The sequence below is a fragment of the Salmo salar genome, chromosome 09 (assembly GCF_965601325.2).
Source record: "Salmo salar chromosome 09, fSalSal1, whole genome shotgun sequence".
NCBI lineage: Eukaryota > Metazoa > Chordata > Actinopteri > Salmoniformes > Salmonidae > Salmo > Salmo salar.
The window spans coordinates 135,009,804-135,029,620 of NC_138299.1; the positions used below are offsets into that span (position 1 = coordinate 135,009,804).

At 44.8% G+C, this 19,817-nt stretch overlaps 1 protein-coding gene across 1 annotated transcript in view; it reads right to left on the reverse strand.

Moving 5' to 3' along the window:
- LOC106612808 (nectin-3-like protein) overlaps nucleotides 1-14,389 on the reverse strand; it is an 80,001-nt gene extending 65,612 nt beyond the window's left edge. The window contains exon 1 of the mRNA XM_014214320.3: nucleotides 14,171-14,389. Coding sequence (XP_014069795.1) covers nucleotides 14,171-14,264 — 94 coding nt within the window. The 5' untranslated portion in view covers nucleotides 14,265-14,389. The remainder of the gene's footprint in view (nucleotides 1-14,170) is intronic.
- Between the last annotated feature and the right edge of the window lie 5,428 nt (nucleotides 14,390-19,817).

Here is a 19,817-nt window from a genome sequence, read left to right on the forward strand (position 1 = left end):
CTCTTCGTTCGAGGGACTTTATCTTGCTAACTGTTCCAAATGTCCGAACTGAATTTGGTAAAAGGGCTTTTATGTACTCTGCGCCATCGTCTTGGAATGCCTTACAAAATACTTTTAAACTGGAAGAACTTGTCCCGATTGGTATTTTTAAATCACTGATGAATGATCTTGAGACTGATTCCCTGACCTGTCAATGTTTTTAATTTGCTGTTTTTGATTTTGTTATATTCTTTGTTAATTTTATGGTTTTTACTAGATTACTTGTAGTTTTTCATGTTGTTTGTCTAATTTTTGTAATGACTTGGCGCTGCCTATCTTGGCCAGGACGCTCTTGAAAAAGAGATTTTAAATCTCAATGAGCCTTTCCTGGTTAAATAAAGGTTTAAAAAAAAAAAAAAAAAAAAAAAACTAGTTTAATGGATTCTGTACAACTTTATAGAGCGACTGAAACATTCAAGTTGACTTTGTTCATTCCAGAACAACAGAGTGCTTTGAATATAGAAGAAATAAAACAGCACATCACAACAGTATAGCCTACTTCCTAAACAACAGCATGTTATGAAAGACATGAATTGAACATCATGTCACTGAACCTGATAGTGATTCCTTCCTAAAAGGAAAACAGAGCTCTGGAAAAAGTGCTGTGTCACAGCTTCATAGGCAGCAGCATTGCTTACTGTTTAATCCCAGTTAGAGCCATGTTCAAGAGCGGATGTCCCATGATGCCAGGGCTGGAGGTCAATCTGTTACATTCACTAATGGACTTTTACTGTAGTACCGGCCGGGGTGCTGCTGTACAGCCTGCATGGCTGCAGTTGCATCCCAAAAGGTGCCCATAGGGATAGTCTAAATTAGTGCACTATAGGGAATAGGGTGCCATTTGGGAAGCATGGCTACCTCTGTTCTGACAGTCATATCTGTCAGAGGAGGAGGGTGGGGGCTCTGCAGCATGCTCCCCACACAGCCACCCTGCTCCCCACACAGCCAGCCCACTCCCCACACAGCCATCCCGCTCCCCACACAGCAAGCCGCCAGCCGCTACTTCCCACAACAAAGCACAACACTCATCTTCTGATGGGTCTTCCTTCAAAAGAGCCTTTTAATGTGATTGGGAGATTTCAGACCGAGTCTGCTGCTGCCTCACAAGTGAGATTAAGAGAGGATCAGATGGGATACAACAGCTGCACATCATAGATGTGCACCCAAAACACAGCTTCTTTCGAAGCCTTGTATAGCTAAGCTTACCAATAGCAATTACGTCTTCCTTTTCCAAAACATAGCAAGGCCAGATTTGGTTTGTTGTGTGTGTACTGTGTAGACTTATTGAAATTGCTTCAAAATAGTTTGGGTGGCTCTGAACTTTAACCAATAAGAGGAAGAAAAAGAATGGTAATTTATTATTAACAGATATATGTTGGAGAGAGACTAATAAAGTGCATCAGCAATGGCGCCTTTTTTTAGGCACTAACGGAGGCTAACTCTGGCATGGCTCGTTGGACAAAGCCTATGGGGAAATTCATGTTTTTTTGTGGGGTTTTTGGATAAACAACAAAAATAAGGTATTCGGTAAACACAGGCTTAGGAGATCTTTACTTGTTGTTCAATGAGATCATTTTTATTAGCCAACATCCCCTTGTGAATTTTGACACATTTACAATGCATTCGGCAAAGTATTCAGACCACTAGACTTTTTCCACATTTTGTTACGTTACAGCCTTATTCTAAAATTGTATTCATTGTTTTTTTTTCTCATCCATCTACACACAATACCCCATAACAACAAAACAAAAACAGGTTTTCGATCGGGTTCAAGTCCAGGCTCTAGCTGGGCCCCTCAAGGACATTCAGAGACTTATCCCGAAGCCACTCCTGCGTTGTCTTGGCCGTGTGCTTAGGGTTGTTGTCCTGTTGGAAGGTGAACTTTCAATCCCAGTCTGAGGTTTGGAGCGCTCTGGAACAGGTTTTCATCAAGAATCTCTCTGTACTTTGCTCCGTTCATCTTTCCCTCGATCCTGACTAGTCTCCAAGTCCCGGCACCGACCGGCAGTGTGTCCTCTGCAGCCACAGATGGTGCACGAACTGGAACCCCCTCTGATCTTCCTACGCACCGCCCCTCCCAGCTCTATAGGTTCAGGAGAGGGGGTGCGAGGGGACGGAACCACCAGACCCCGATCTGAACTCCGCGGGTAGCCAGCCGTTTGTCCAGACGGATGGACAGGTCCACCAGCTGATCCAACGTGAGGGTGGTGTCTCTGCAGGCCAACTCCCGACGGACGTCCACGCGCAGACTGCAACGGTAGTGGTCGATCAGGGTCCTGTCGTTCCATCCCGCGCCGGCAGCCAGGGTCCTAAACTCTAGGGCAAACTATTGGGAGCTCCTCGTCTCCTGCCTCAGCTGGAAGAGGCGCTCACCCGCCGCTCTACCCTTGGGCGGGTGAACTCGGTGAAGTCCTCCAACGCCGCTTCTCCTTCTCCCCATACGGCGTTGGCCCACTCCAGAGCTCTCCCTGTGAGGCACGAGATGAGGGCGGACACCCTCTCCCTTCCCGAGGGAGCTGGGTAAACGGTGCCTAGGTATAGGTCCAGCTGTAACAGGAAACCCTGGCACCGTGCCGCCGTCCCATCATACTCCCCGGGAAGGGCGAGACGCATCCCACTTGGACCAGTTGCAGAAGGAGTGAGTAGTGGAGGTTCGGGTTGCGTTGTTGAACGCGCTGGTGGATCTCCCTGTCTCTCCCAACGGTCCAGGGTCTGGATAACTTGATCCATGATGGCGCCGAGCTGGTGGATTATGTTCGCTTGCTCCTGGATGCGCTCGTTGACCCCTATACCAGGGGCATCTGCTCCTGCTGACTCCATAGTCTGGTCGGGAATTCTGTCAGGGGTGCGTAACTGGTGGCATGGAAGTCAAACGCAGGAGAGCAGAACTTGGTAAACAGTCGGAGCCGTTTAATGTACATAAGTACCGGCATACAAAAATAACAAAATACATGGGCAACAAAACCCGTATCGCAACAGTCACATAAAGCACACGAACTTACAATAAACAATTCCTGACAAGTACATGGGGGAAACAGAGGGAACATATACAACATGTAATTAGGGTATTGAAACCAGGTGAGTGTGACAACCAGACAAAACAAATGGAACATGAAAAATGGATCGGCGATGGCTAGAAGACCGGTGACGTCGACCGCCGAACACTGCCCGAACAAGGAGAGGAACCGACTTCGGCAGAAGTCGTGACACTCTGGATGGTTCCAAACTTCTTACAATTAAGAATGATGGAAGCCACTGTGTTCTTGGGGACCTTCAAGGCTGCATACATTTTTTGGTACCCTTCCCCAGATCTGTGCCTAGACACAATTCTGTCTTGGAGCTCCACGTAGAATACCTTTGACCTCATGGCTTGGTTTTTGCTCTGACATGTACTGTCAACTGTGGGACCTTATATAGACAGATGTGTTCCTTTCCAAATCATGTCCAATCAATTGAATTTAACACAGGTGGACTCCAATAAAGTTGCAGAAACACCTCAAGGATGATCAATGGAAACAGGATGCACCTGAGCTCATTTCGAGTCTCATAGCAAAGGGTCTGAATACTTATGTAAATAAGGTATTTCTGTTTTTATTTTGAGCAAATTTGCAAAAATGTCTAAAAACCTGGTTTTGATTTGTCATTATGGGGTATTTTATGTATATTCTATGAGGAATATTTTATATTTAAGTCAAAGGGTCTGAATACTTCCCGAATGCACTGTATGTAATCAAAACAAGCACATAAAGTCTTAATAATTCATAAATGTTACCTGACTGATATCTCATAGAACAAAACGTATAAGATCTCCTAAGCCTGTGTTAACCTTATTTTTGGCGTTTATCCCAAAACTCCATTCTTTCCCCATAGGAATGGCCAATGAACCCGAGGTAAAAAAATGCTATCTCATTGTAACGCCCTGGCCATAGAGAGGGGTTTTTGTTCTTTATTTTGGTTAGGTCAGGGTGTTACATTGGGTGGGCATTGTATGTTCTTTTTCTATGTTTTTGTATTTCTTTGTTTTGGGCCGTGTGTGGCTCCCAATCAGGCACAGCTGAAGTTCGTTGTGGTTGATTGGGAGTCACACATAAGTGCATGTTTTTCCGTTGGGGTTTTGTGGGTAATTGTTTCTGTTCAGTGTTTCACCTGACAGGCCTGTTGGCTGTCAGTTTCTCATTTTGTATAGTGTTCCATTTTATAATTAAATATGATGAACACTAACTCCGCTGCGTTTTGGTCCACTCTCTCTTCAGACAGCCCTTACAAAATTACCCACCAAAAACGGACCAAGCAGCGGAGAAAGGAGAGGCACCAGGAGAAGGACTCATGGACTTTTGAGAAAATGGAGAGGATCGTTCAGGATTCCTGGAGGAATTACTGGACGAAGGTGGACCATGGGCTTAGGCTGGGGAGTATCGCCGCAAGCAGTGGGAGATCGAGGCGGCAATAGCTGAGAGGCGCTGGTGTGAAGAGAGGGAGCGCAACAGGCACGAGAGGCAGCCCCAAAACATTTTTTTGGGGGGGGAACACGGGGAGTGTGGCGGAACCAGGAAGGAATTCTGGGCCAACTCCCTGTGCTTACGGCAGGCAGCGCAGTACTGGTCAGGCACCGTGTTATGCGGTAAAGCGCACGGTGTCCCCAGTACGCGTTCATAGCCCGGTGCGCTATAGGCCAGCCCCCTGCAAGTGCCATGTGAGTGCAGGCATCGAGCCAGGACGGGTTGTGCCAGCTCAGCGCGTCTGGTCTCCAGTGCTCCTTTTCGGGCCAGGGTATCCTGCACCGGCTCTGCGCACTGTGTCTCCAGGGCGCTGGGAGGGTCCAGTTCGCCCAATGCCTGCTCTCCGCCCGTGCCGGGCCAAAGTGGGCATTCAGCCTGGAGTAAGCATGTCGAGCGTACATACCAGAACTCCAGTGCTCCCCCACAGCCCGGTTTATCCTGTGCCTCCTCCTCGGTCCAGGCCTCCAGTGGGTCTCCCCATCCTGGTCCGTCCTGTGCCACCTCCCAGGACTAGGCCTCCAGTGGGTCTCGTCTGCCCGGAGCTGCCCGCTTGTCAGGAGCTGCCAGAGTGGCCCGCTTGTCAGGAGCTGCCAGAGTGGCCCGCCTGTCCGGATCTGCCATTGCCGCCCGCCAGCAAGGCGCAGCCATCGCCGTCCGCCAGCCAGACGCAGCCATCGCCACCCGCCAGCCGGGCGCAGCCAGGGTCGTCCGCCAGCCAGGCGCAGCCATCGCCGCCCGCCAGCCGGGCGCAACCATCGCCGCCCGCCAGCAGGGCGCAGCCAGGGTCATCCTCCAGTCGGGCGCAGCAAGAGTCGCCCGCTAGCAGGGCGTAGCCATCGCCGCCCGCCAGCCGGGCGCAGCAAGGGACACCCGCCAGCCGGGCGCAGCCATCGCCGCCCGCCAGCCAGGCGCAGCCAGGGTCGTCCGCCAGCCGGGCGCAACAAGGGTCGCCCGCCAGCCGGGCGAAGTCAGGGTCGCCCACCAGACCTTCGGCGCGGCCAGGTGCGCCACCTAAGAGGGCGACGCCAAGGGTGGGGCAGAGGCCACGTCCCGCACCTGAGCCGCCGCCGTAAGAAGGCCCACCCGGACCCTCCCCTTCAGTGTCAGGTTTTGCGGCCGGAGTCCGCACCTTGGGGGGGGGGGGGGGGGGTACTGTAACGCCCTGGCCATAGAGAGGGGTTTTTGTTCTTTATTTTGGTTAGGCCAGGGTGTTACATTGGATGGGCGTTCTATGCTCTTTTTCTATGTTTTTGTATTTCTTTGTTTTGGGCCGTGTGTGGCTCCCAATCAGGCACAGCTGAAGTTCGTTGTGGTTGATTGGGAGTCACACATAAGTGCATGTTTTTCCGTTGGGGTTTTGTGGGTAATTGTTTCTGTTCAGTGTTTCACCTGACAGGACTGTTGGCTGTCAGTTTCTCATTTTGTATTTGTATAGTGTTCCATTTTATAATTAAATATGATGAACACTAACTCCGCTGCGTTTTGGTCCACTCTCTCTTCAGACAGCCCTTACACGCATTTCAGTTTTTTAGGACTACAAGCTGGCGCGCTCGATAGTGTGATGTCCTTATACCTCAAAGTTACTACAAACGAAAGGCCAAACTGATGCTGTAGTACCGCGCATTAGACCTGTCCTTTGCATATCTTTTTTCAAATCTATTTTCATCTTAAGCCTGTAATTTAGGTTGCTCCATTACTAAATTATTTATTTATACTGCGAAAGAACCACACAGCCCTGAGAGAAGAAACCACCAAACTACGGTCTTCAATTACAGACCTCACAGTTTGGTGGAACCACACCTGTGACTATCCCCTCCCCTTCTCAGTCAACCTCAGTCTTTCTATACTCTGGGAGCGCTGAAAATGACACATTCAGGAAATTTTGTCTACCCTCCAACTCTATCAAATCTGCTCTTCTTAAAATCCCCCACAGTCCATCAGTCAGAGGAATCCCTAGCACACTGTCCAACACTAGTCTACACACTACATCACATTTTACTGCAAAAATATAGCTCCTAAGCATTGTTTATCTACTGTCTGACGGTCAAGATTTATGAACCCATAAATAATGTGGTCGTAAAGAGAGTGAGAAAGACAGCATACATGCAGGCGTGGTTGTGTGGAAGGGGAGTTATTACCAACCTAGGCTATAATGGGGTCATATCAGATTACTTCAGACTAAAACAACAATAATACAGATCAGTGATTTACTGTTATTTGCTTTGGTTAAGGTTTGTCCTGGTTAATTTTTTACTTTAATAAATGGTAGTACAGTATGTGTTGTGTCCTGCTATGAGTATGGGGTATAGTATGGTATGGTAGGTTACGTCCTAAATGACACCCTATTCCCTATATTGTGCATTATCTTTGACCAGAGCCCTGGCCCTGGTCAAAAGAAGAGCACTATAAAGAGAATATGGTGCCATTTGGGACACAACCACAGAGTGGGGTATAGTATGCCTCCCTCCCCAGCTGCTCTGTTTGTGACAGCGAAACTGGAAGGTGCTCTGGAATGGAGCCCAACTGCAGGTCAATACTTCCAGACTCTGCGGCTGCAGTGCTTTTCCTCTCTCAGTCACTGAAATGTCTTCATTTCCCCTGCCGCTACACACACCCAGCCTTAAGAGGCTCCGTTTCTCTCCCCTGCTCCTGACATGTTCCATTCCTTTCTCCTGTTTTTATTTCTCAATTTCCCATTGTATACCAGCCTCCTTAATCCTCACATCATTCTGTCTCAACTCCCTCTTTTTCCACAAGCAGCAGCATAGGCACGGACATGTGGAATGAGATTGAGGAAATGAAAGTCTGTATTATTAGGAGATTCATGTGAGGTTAAATCAATGCAAGTCATTTAGGATATCATGATTCCAGTAGTTCGCTAAATCACTGTCACCCTTGATATCAAGGAAACATGATACAGTGGCAAAATTTTTATGTGGGGAATCTGAGGGGGGATTTTACATTTTTTTACTTTGTTAATATAGAGTATTATAGTATGGAGTCATGATACCCATAAAACCTAACAAGGAAATGGTTTCAATAAGACCCCCAAGCCATAAGACTGCTGAACAATTAAGCAAATTGCCACCTGGACTATTTACTCCTCTTGCACTTTGATGCAGTGCCTTAGACCAATGCTCCACTCAGGAGCACACTGCTGGTACTCACTGTTTATTATCTGTGCATAGTCACTTTACCCCTACCTACATGCACAAATTACCTCGACTAACCTGTACTCCCGCACATTGACTCGGTACTGGTACTCTCTGTATATAGCCCCGTTATTTTAATTATATTGTTACTTTTTATATTACTTTATTTAGTAAATATTTTCTTAACTATTTCTGGAACTGCATTGTTGGTTAAGGGCTCGTAAGTAAGCATTTCACAGTAAGGTCTACACCTGTTGTATTCGGAGCATGTGACAAATAAAATTTGATTTTGATTTTATTCGTTTTTCCACCATACATTGTTCCATAGAGGATTTTAGAAACACTTAAAATAAGGGCTGAATTTTGTGTAGTCTTACCCTGGGGTGACGTTTTGATAACCGTGTAAATCTCTCTAGGACTAAGTGACTTTTATAAATATATTAGGACTATGTGACTTTCAATAAATATATTATTTAACCTTTATTTAAATAGGCAAGTCAGTTAAGAACAAATTCTTATTTATAATGACGGCCTACCCTGGCGATGCTGGGCCAATTGTGTGCCGCCCTATGTGTCACGACCGTCGCATGAATAATTGGACCAAGGCGCAGCGTGAATAGAGTTCCACATATTAATGATAGTGAAACTTCCAAAACAACAAAGATACAACGATCGTGAAATATGTAGCGCACATAGGCACTCATAGAAAACAATATCCCACATAGCAGGTGGGAAAAAGGACACACTATGTATGATCCCCAATTAAAGGTAACGATATTCAGCTGCCTCTAACTAGGAACCATACACACACACCAACATAGAAATGTAATACCTAGAAAAAACCCTAGTCACGCCCTGACCTAAAACACCATAGAGAACCCCGAGGGCTCTCTATGGTCAGGGCGTGACAGTACCCCCCCCCCCCCCCCCAAAGGTGCAGACTCCGACCGCAAAACCTGAAACTAGATGGGGAGGGTTAGGGTGGGCAACTAGCGTCAGTGACGGCACCCGCTCAGACCGTGGATCCGGCCATGGAGTCGGGCTGAATGCCGTGCCCGGACTGGGCACCGGCGCAGAGGAAGGCTCCGGCCATGGAGCGGGACTGGACGGCGTGTCTGGACTGGGCACCGGCGCAGAGGAAGGCTCCGGCCATGGAGCGTGACTGGACGCCGTGCCTGGACTGGGCACCGTCGCAGAGGAAGGCTCCGGGCCATGGACCGTCGCTGGAAGCTCCGGGCCGTGGACCGTCGCTGGAAGCTCCGGGCCGTGGACCGTCGCTGGAAGCTCCGGGCCGTGAACCGTCGCTGGAGACTCCGGACTGTCCACACGCACTGGTGGACGAGTGTGGGGAGCCTGCACAGGACGTACGGGACTGGGGAGGCGCACTGGAGGCCTGGTGCGTGGAACCGGCACAGGTTGCACCGGGCTGGTGACACACTCTTCAGGGCGAGTGCGGGGAGCCGGCACAGGACGTACCGGGCTGGGAAGGCGCACTGGAGGCCTGGTGCGTGGAGCCGGCACAGGACGTACCGGGCTGGGGAGGCGCACTGGAGGCCTGGTGCGTGGAGCCGGCACAGGACGTACCGGGCTGGGGAGGCGCACTGGAGCCCTGGTGCGTGGAGCCAGCACAGGTTGCACCGGACTGATGACACGCTCCTCAAAACGCCTGCGCTGCAGCATACTCCTAGCCAACATCTCTCTCCGATATCCCTCCTCAAACTGCTCTATCAACTCCCAGACGGTCTCTGGCTCTCTCCTCGGCCGACCGCCCCTTGTGCCCCCCCCCCAAAAAAACTTGTGGTTGCCCTTGGGTTGTTTGTGGCCGCGGACCCCGGCGTCGTCGCTGTCCTCCTTTACTCCTCGGCGACTCCCGCCAAGGAAGGGTCTCGCATCCACCTAGTATCTCTTCCCATGACCAACTCTCCTTCACCTCCTGGGCACGCTGCTTGGTCCTGACTGGGTGGGATATTCTGTCACGACCGTCGTATGAATAATTGGACCAAGGCGAAGTGTGAGTAGAGTTCCACATTTTAATGATAGTGAAACTTCCAAAACAACAAAGATATAACGATCCTGAAATACATAGCGCACTTAGGCACTCATACAAAATAATATCGCACATAGCACGTGGGAAAAAGGACACACTAAGTATGATCCCCAATTAGAGGTAACGATATTCAGCTGCCTCTAATTGGGAACCATACACACACACACCAACATAGAAATGTAATACCTAGAAAAAACCCTAGTTACGCCCTGACCTAAAACACCATAGAGAACCCCAAGGGCTCTCTATGGTCAGGGCGTGACACTATGGGACTCCCAATCACGGCCGGATGTGATACAGCCTGGAATCGGACCAGGGATTATAGAAACGTCTCTTGCACTGAGGTGCATTGCCTTAGACCGCTGTGCCACTCGGGAGCCCATCTTGCATGATGTCTACTTTTATGCTAATTTGCGTTTTTGAATCTGAGAGTAAATAATCAGAATATATTGATAAAAGTCACCATGTCTGAGAGAGATTTACATGGTTATCAAAACGTCATGCCAGGATAAGCCTACACCTAGCAAACATTTGCCGATTTCTGTTAGGGAACACCTACTCTGAAGTGGGTGTGTGCACTTCACAACTCAATTCGCCTTTGAACTCCTTCTAAACAACTGCAATTTTTCTTTTACTTTGGCAAAGGGTAAAGTCTACAAAACGTTGTCCACTCTTTTCGGCACAGATTCTAGTTTTGGTAACAGAAAACTGCATTGAGATCAAATGTTTTATTAATGAGAACATTTGCAGAATGATGGACCAAAATCGATCTCGTTCCAAAGTCCCCCCTGACAGAATTCTCCCCTTGCCTTCGTGTGAACACCCACGCACTCAATTCTTCATTGCTGCGACTTGCTTGAACGCGCACCGCGACTTGCTTGCTAGTTGAGATTTCTGATCACGTTAGGCTGTGTTTCATTTTATTTTTTGTCAGTTTGATCGCGGGGGAGGCACTATTAATGTCTGCCGTTTTCGGTTTGGCTATTTGTTTCAAGTATTAGTCTATAAATAAATCTCTTTGCCAAAATGTGTCATCTCTCCCATGTCTTATTTGACTAGTAGTTCTGAAATGTTTATTGCTTATTTGATTTGACTCTAGCCACAAAATTAAGGAAATCTGTAGGGCTATTTTCTTGCCTGCCGAAATTCTCCCCCCCCCCCCTTCTATCTTGGGACTGCAAGGCCTGGCACACTTCAGAATCATTTTGTTAGCTCATGTTGACCAGTAGTGTGTGCCACAGAAAGTATTTGATTTGATACTAGCCACAAAATTAAGGAAATTAGAAGGGGGGAGGGAGGGGGGGGTTCTGCAGGGCTATTTTCTTGCCTGCCGAAATTCTCCCCCCCTTCTATTTTGGGACTGCAAGGCCTGGCACACTTTAGAATCATTTTTGGTGACCTACCATGCCCTCTGATGTGTGCCACAAGAAGTATTAGACTCTAGTCACAAAAGGAAGTGGTTATTTCAGCAATAATAGTTTTCAGAGCCCTCTACTGTTCTCTCTACCCATCCCTCAATCCTCCATCCCATCTTGCTATTCCCTCTAATGGCGTTTCCTACATTTTTTTAACACTTTTTCTGTTTATGAATGTAGGTACAGTAGTAATAATAAAATAATAATAACAATAATAAATGAAAAATGTGTACTCGGTTGAAAAAGAAATATATTCAAATATATAAGTCAACATGAGTGCATATCCATAATCACAGTAAACTGTTATAATAATAGAAAAATAAAATACATGTATAATTATATAATTAACAAAACTATGACTGAATCTGCCTCCGTGAAGAATCTCCTCCCCAATAGGACACCCCCAGCACCTCCACCATCTCCATCAACCTCCCCCCCCCCCCACCCGTCAACCACAAAACACAATAATGATGATAATAATAATAACAATTAAAATCCAAAATATATATATGTACAGTACATAGTGACAGGACACTCAACTTATCTCTTATCTCTTTTCCTACATCAGATATGCAGGTGACATTTCCACCTGGATGACAGCACATAATCAGCAAGACGGAGATGCTCTTCATCCGAGGGAATGCCTGCCCATTCTCAGATGTTAGATAATCCGAGATGATCACATGTCATTTACATTCCAGCCATTGTCAACTCCAGATTTGACTACTTCAACTCACACCCTGCTGGAATCCCTGCATTCTCAGATTCCCTTTTGTTATTAATCTCTATATTGTAATCAATAAAGTGTTTCAAAATGCTGTACTTTTATTAACATATATGTTCAGATCATTCCTGAGATAGTAGCGGTGTAATATCTCCAGATGGGCATGTGGTACCCTTCCTCACCCATGCCAACAAGATGTTACTTCTTGAGGGGTCTTTGCCTTGAAAGTAAGTATGAGAGTATAAGTAATGTACAATTAACCTACTGAAAGTATACTGACTAAAAGGCAAGACAGAACGGTCAAATGATATTATAGCTGTGTCGTTGTATACTTGCGAATTAGAATCTTAAGTATAACATAATTTTGTTGGGGAAAACACATTTCTTCCCGTTTGCTGAATGTGTCCTGAAGGAGGAGTCAATTGTCTTTTCAAATAGGGACAAAGATGTTAACATCATGAGAGAAGAAATAGCAGTCACTCTCCTCCAAAACACTAGTATGTTCAATTTCTAATTTAAAATCATTGTAGATAAAAAATAAAAAATACATTTATATGGATCTTTCAAGGTTATCTTTGATCCAACTTCTGACAAGATGTATAAACTACTTGACATTATGTTTTGCTAGATGACCTGCGCCAACTGTGCCACTTCTGTGGGGAGTTGGACAATAATGAGGAAGACACTAACTGAGTAATTGCTTGTTCACTTCTAAAGGCACATTTTTAGGAGTACGAATTTGTATAAGCAGTTGTCTGATAATGAAATAATTGTAATTCAAGAAAATGTACTTAATGTTTTAAATATATTTTTAAAAATCATATAAATTTCAGATTGGTTGTGACTGCCCGCGATGGTTCCACCAGTCCTGTATGAAAACCATCCCATCATTGGAGGATTATGTCTGTGCTGCCTGTCAGGACTAGGTTAGGCTTGAGTTCCAGGCGATGGTTTCACCTGGAAAACATTCCATAAAAAGTGGACTAAATGTTCAGTCGAGCTGTTGCAACTTTCCAATATTTGTTTATGTTATTTATTGTCTTTTTATGTTTGATTTATTGTCATTTTATATCTTATTATGCAAAGATCGAAATCCCCCCCCCCCCCCCCCCCCCCACACACCTATTTTCCCAAATTTTGTGGCTAGTCAAATACTTTCTGTGGCACACACTACTGGTCAATATGAGCTACCAACATTCAGAAGTGTGCCAGGCCTTGCAGTCCCAAGATAAGGGGGGGGGGGGGGGGGGGGTATTTCGGCAGGCAAGAAAATAGCCTCGAATAAGGCATGGGAAAGATGACGAATTTATTGCTCGAGATTTATTTATAGACTAATACAATTGAAACAAATAGCCAAACCGAAAACTGCAGACATTACTAGTTCCTCCCCAGCGATCAAACCGACATACAAAAATGTAATTAAACGCAGACTAAAGTCATCAGAAATCCAAACTAGCAAGCAAGTCGCAACAATTAAGAATCGAGTGAGTGCGCATTCACGCGAGGATAGGGGGAGAATTTCTGGCAGGGGGAGCTTTTCCGCGCAACACCGGCCAATGCAATGGGCTTCCTCTCACTACCATATCTGGCAGTGAGTGGAAACGCCAAGTGGATGCTTCACATTTATACGTCCAGTGAAATATCTGTCTCAGTCATTGTTCTATCACTAAAGTTGCTTGAATAAAGGTTAAATAAATAAAATAATAATAAAAAAATATAGTAGCTTGCGCAAGTCGAGTGAACGGTCTGTCATTCCACTCAAGAAAGAATAGAAACAGCAAACTTAATTAAAGCGCACAACAAACGAAATAGCCGGACACCTGAGATTAGCTAACGCTAGTTAGTTTTCAGCACACGATATCAGAAAGCTTCATTTTGTTGTAGTAAGTTACTGTAAATAGAGCCACACAATAGATCAAACAACATTTCTGTAGTTGCGATGGCAAATTTCGATTCGAAAGATGCCGGGGAAAAAGTGAACTTCATTGCATTTGTTAGTAATAACGTACAGTAGCCAATGGAGTAAATACTAGAACGTTAACTAGCATTGTGTTCATACTTTAACTGAGGGACTAAAACCGTAACTCGCGACTTTGCGCGCGCGCACACGCACACGCACACACACGTCGTTCCCATTCCGGCCATATAATTAGCATTCCCGTTAGCAAAGCTAGCTAGCTACAGACTGTACTTTACCACGTAGCTACCAACAACAACTTCAAATGCCAACTTCAATATCCTGAACTTTAAAATACATTCGTAAATACAGAAGTTAAAGAAAACTAATAACTTACAGGTAACCCCATAAATGAGAAGCAAAACTGTGGCGGCTTGCAGTCCATTGAGCGGCAGAGTCTTGTGGTAATCGAGTAGCAATCTTTTCGCCATGATTTCCCAGTGCACTTTCGTTCCTTACCTCTCTCAGCCTCTACGTCTGTTCTACTGCTGATTGCTTGCTTGCTTCTCTAGCAACTCCTCTCCATAGCGACCGCCCGGGCGCGTGAGCTGTACCACTTCTGGGATTGACAGGGGCACACGCCTTAATCAGTCAACAAATTCCTTTTTTTATGCACTTTGTAAATACATGAATACATTCTACAGTGTATAGCTAAGTAGTTAATGTGTCAAGACTTTATAGACCTTTATTAGACTTAAACCCCTTATTATTGACCAATGACTAAGGGAAATTGAAATGGTGCACTGTAAATGATCTTATATCAGTCATCCATTCAAGAATAGCCCTAATATAATTTCACAATTAGGCATATTTTTGTTGTGATACTGTACTTTCATAGGGTATTTCATTTCTGTCAGTTGTGTAATGGAGTCGATCCTGTGTTTGTGATCACTTTGAGAATGATCGCTTGTCTGACAGACATGAATCAAATAAACATTTAGGAGAGGGCAAGACCTCAGTCAACATTTACATTACATTTAAGTCATTTAGCAGACGCTCTTATCCAGAGCGACTTACAAATTGGTGCATTCACCTTATGATATCCAGTGGAACAACCACTTTACAATAGTGCATCTAAATCTTTTTTTTTGGGGGGGGGGGGGGTAGAAGGATTACTTTATCCTATCCTAGGTATTCCTTAACCAGTGTTAATTAAGTCTAAAAACAACTGTTGGGATTGTTTACAGCCCCTTTAAAGAAAACATAGCATGTCTGGAGTTAACATTCCGTCCAACCAAATAGCATAGCACCATTGCCAGGTTACCACTAAATTAACACTAAAGTCTCCATTTGGTATTACAATGCCTTGCAAAGAAGGGCACGTATTGGTAGATGGGTAAAAATAAAAAGCAGAGATTGAATATCCCTTTGAGCATGATGAAATTTTAAATTACACTTTGGATGGTGTATCAATAGACCCAGTCACTACAAAGACACAGGCATCCTTCCTAACTCATTTGCCATAGAGGAAGGAAGGCCAATGGACTTTAAAACAGTTACAGAGTTTATTGTCTGCGATAGGAAAAATATCTAAAGATTGATCAACAACATTGTAGTTATTCCACAATACTAACCTAATTGACAGAGTGGAACGAAGGAAGCCTGTACAGAATAATAATATTCCATAACATGCGTCAAGTTATTCAGGATAAAAAATAAACGTGATGGAGCTAAGCACAGGCAAAATCCTAGCAGAAAACCTAATTCAGTCTGCTTTTCACAAGACACTGGGAGATTAATTCACCTTTCTGCAGGACAGTAACCTAAAACACAAGGCCAAATCTACACTGGAGTTATTACAAAGAAGACGGTGAATGTTCCTGAGTGGCCGAGTTACAGATTTGACTTAAATCTACTTGACAATTTATGGCAAGACCTGAACATGTTTGTCTAGAAAGGATCAGCAACAAACTGGACAGAGCTTGAAGATATTTGAAATGAATAATGGTTAAATGTTGTGCAATCCAGTTTTGGAAAGCTCTTGGAGACTTACCCAGAAAGACACAGCTGTAATTGCTGCCAAAGGTGGTTCTACAAAGTATTGACACAGGGGAGGGAATACTTACATAAATTTGACATTTCTGTATTTCATTTTCAATAAATTTGCAAACATTTCTAAAAAACATATTTTCACTTTGTCATTATGGGGTACTATGTATAGATGGGTGAGCAAAAATTTATTTAAGCAATTATTTATTCAGACTTTAACAAAACAAAATGCGGAATATGTCAAGGGGTATGAATACTTTCTGAAGGTACTGTATACCCCACTCGCCCTGAAAATGAATGTTGGGCTACTTCCCACCTTTACTACCAACACATTTCAGAAGGTGTTTCTCCAAACAATGTTTCTGTGGCATTTTCTTGTCTGTTTTCCTGTGTGCATTCCTGTGTTGTAAAAATACCAAGATAACACAAGAAAGTGGCAAATCTAAATGTTTGTCAGGGAACACCAGTTGTTTGGCAAATAAAGAAATAACAAACCCCAATGATTCCTAGTCATATGAGCAAAATAGTTTGAATACTTATATTGAGAGAACAATATCAGCAAGTAATTGTTTCATAGCAGTGGGCTGCAGTTACAAACAATGACATAAGTATTTCAGACCAACATATACCCAGAAAGTCACAGACTGAAAATGAACACTTGTGTGCAGGCTCGAAAACACAGACATTAAATTGGGGGAATGTAAGTGACAGAGTTAATATTAACCTCAAGAGGCAGTTCAAACTCCCACGGTGTCACAGAAGAATTAGAGCAGTAAACTGGTGTAGTGTCACAGTGCCAAGCAAGACAGGCAGAAAGAGCAGTCACATGTCACAAAGGCATTCCACACACAGATGAAGAATTGCTGGCACTGATACACCAGTAAGGCCTTCACCCTGCACACTCACTAACCAGTAACAGAAACATACTGGAGCACAGCTTCTCTGTGACACACAGCAAATATGTCACTTGTTAGTTTGTAGCACCAGAGACATATTAGGGATCCATATATATAAAATCCATTTTCTCAAGGCATTTCATTACTAACGATGTCAAGGTGACAGGGCCGTAGTCATTCAGCACAGAGGGATCGAGCGATTTAGATGCTTTAGGAATGGGTATTATTATTGAGGTTTTCCACAATACTGGCACGTGTTGCTGGTCGAGCGAGGATTGGAAAATGTCTGTAAAACACCAAGCCAATTGTTCAGCACAGTGCTTTAACACTCCTGAGCCTGTGTGCATTACACCCCCTGAACAACTTCAAAACATTGGCCTGTTTAACACCAACCCTCAAACATTTGTAATGATGCTTCCATTTGTTTTACCTCTGACACAAAGTCGTCAGATTAAAATCTTGAGAAGAAAACATTCAGTTCATTAGCCATGTTCTGTCCCTCAGGTCAGCACTGGTTTTTCCCCTGCCTATGTAGGGGGCACTAGCCATGGATTTAATCCATTGCCAAGCCACCCTTGAGTTTCCTGAGGAGAGGCTCCTCTCCACCCTTTGCTTGTATGCCTCCTTGTCCACCAGTAGGTCTTTTGACCTCACGTTGTATATCTCTTAAAGCCTGTCTTTCACCCTCAGCATAAACTGCCTTCTTCCTATTAAGTAGGGATTTTAGAGGTTTTGATACCCAAGGCTTATTTTTAGGGAAGATTTGACAGGTTTTAGTAGGCACAACTGACTCAACACAGAAGTTTACATAGTCTGAAACAACATCTGTGAGTTCATGAAGATCGGAGCTGCTGTCCTCATACCTCCCACAAAGTACAGTCAAAACACCCTTGGACACCAAATACAGTTGAAGTCGTCGGAAGTTTACATACACTTGGGTTGGAGTTATTGAAGCCCGTTTTTCGGCCACTCCACTGGTTTCTTGTCGGCAGACTGGAGTTTTGGGAAGTCGGTTGGGACATCTGCTTTGTGCATGGCACGGGTCATTTTCCCAGCAGTTGTTTACAGACAGACATTATTTCACTTATAATTAATTCACTGTATCACAAGTCCAGTGGGTCAGAAGTTTACATACACTAAGTTGACTGTGCCTTTGAGCAGCTTGGAAAATTCCAGAAAGTGGTGTCGTGGCTTTGGAGGCTTCTGGTGGGCTGGTTGACATCATTTGAGTCGGTTGGAGGTGTGCCTGTGGATGTGTTTCGGGGCCTGCCTTCAAGCTCAGTGTCGCTTTGCTTGACATCATGGGAAAATCAAAGGAAATCAACCAAGACCTCAGAAAAAAAATTGTAGACCTCCACAAGTCTGGTTCATCCATGGGAGTTATTTCCAAACGCCTAAAGGTACCACATTTTATATGTACAAACAATAGTACGCAAGTATAAACACCATGGGACCACGCAGCCGTCATACTGCTCAGGAAGGAGACGTGTTCTGTCTCCTAGAGATGAACGTACTTTGGTGCGAAAAGTGCAAATCAATCCCAGAACAACAGCAAAGGACCTTGTGAAGATGCTGGAGGAAATGGGTACAAAAGTATCTATTTCCACAGTAAAACGAGTCCTATATCAACATAACCTGAAAGACTGCTCAGCAAGGAAGTCACTGCTCTAAAACCGCCATAAAAAAGCCAGACTACGGTTTGCAATCGCACATGGGGACAAAGATTGTACTTTTTGGAGAAATGTCCTCTGGTCTGATGAAACAAAAATAGAACTGTTTGGCCATAATGACCGTCATTATGTTTGGAGGAAAAAGGGGGAGGCTTGCAAGCCAAAAAACACCATCCCAACCTTGGAACACGGGTGTGACAGCATCATGTTGTGGGGGTGCTTTGCTACAGGAGGGACTGGTGCAGTTCACAAAATAGATGGCATCATGAGGAATGGAAAATTATGTGGATATATTGAAGCAACATCTCAAGACATCAGTCAGGAAGTTAAAGCGTGGTCGCAAATGGGTCTTCCAAATGGACAATGACCCCAAGCATACTTCCAAAGTATTGTAAAGTGGTTGTTCCACTGGATATTATAAGGTGAATGCACCAATTTGTAAGTCGCTCTGGATAAGAGCGTCTGCTAAATGACTTAAATGTAAATGTAAATGTAAAACAAATATGAAGCTGAGCTATAATTTTGTTGCAGGCTGCATCTATAAATATGTCCATTCTACCTCTGTATGCACTGGGGCGTGTATGACATCTCCATAGCGAGGCCCTACAACAGCTGTATCTGAAAAATTATTTGTTTTCTTAGATCTTCCCATTTACCCTAATCAATCACTCTCCCCAGACCACTTCATAAGTTAATTTTATGTTATGTTAATGTTGCTCAGTGCAATGGAAATACTTAAAATAGTAGCTTCTTGATGGGATTATTAATCAAATAATCTATTTCCATTTAATTTTATACTAAGTTTATAGGATTTGGTAGTGGTATAGCATAGATCTGGTCAGAATGTGGGACCATTGGCAGCATAGTACTTTTCCTATGGAAAATATCAACATAATAAGGAACTCATGTGCTAGAATGAAATGGTTTATTGAGCCTTTATGGTGTGTGACCTTGGTAACAGTGGTGACTCACTGAGAGACCTCCCTCTAGACCCCACTAAACATTTAGTTTGATTGTGTTATTACAATTCCTCCCTGGCAGTCAGAGCTGTATTGGCACCACCTTTCCTGTGACCAGTCGGTGCACATCCACAGGCTGATGTTCGAGGCACTTGGTTTTACAGCCTGTAAAAACAACCTTTGTTAAACTTGACATTCCTCCCCAGTCGGTCGTATGGGAGATTGCCAGAGAGCCAGCCCTAGTACACCTCAAACCCCCATGTCCCACACCCGCCTCCCTGCTGTTCCTTCTCCTTCTAAGGCTTGGCCATCTAAGAGCAGTCTGGGGAGGATGGAGGTCACCCCAGTGCTGACGCTGCACACTGTTGTTTACAGCTTGAGTGGTGTCTCCCCTATAATGAACTTTCTCTGCAACTTAACTTGACCTTAGGGGACGCGAGGGAACACAATTAGACTAATATACCTCAGTC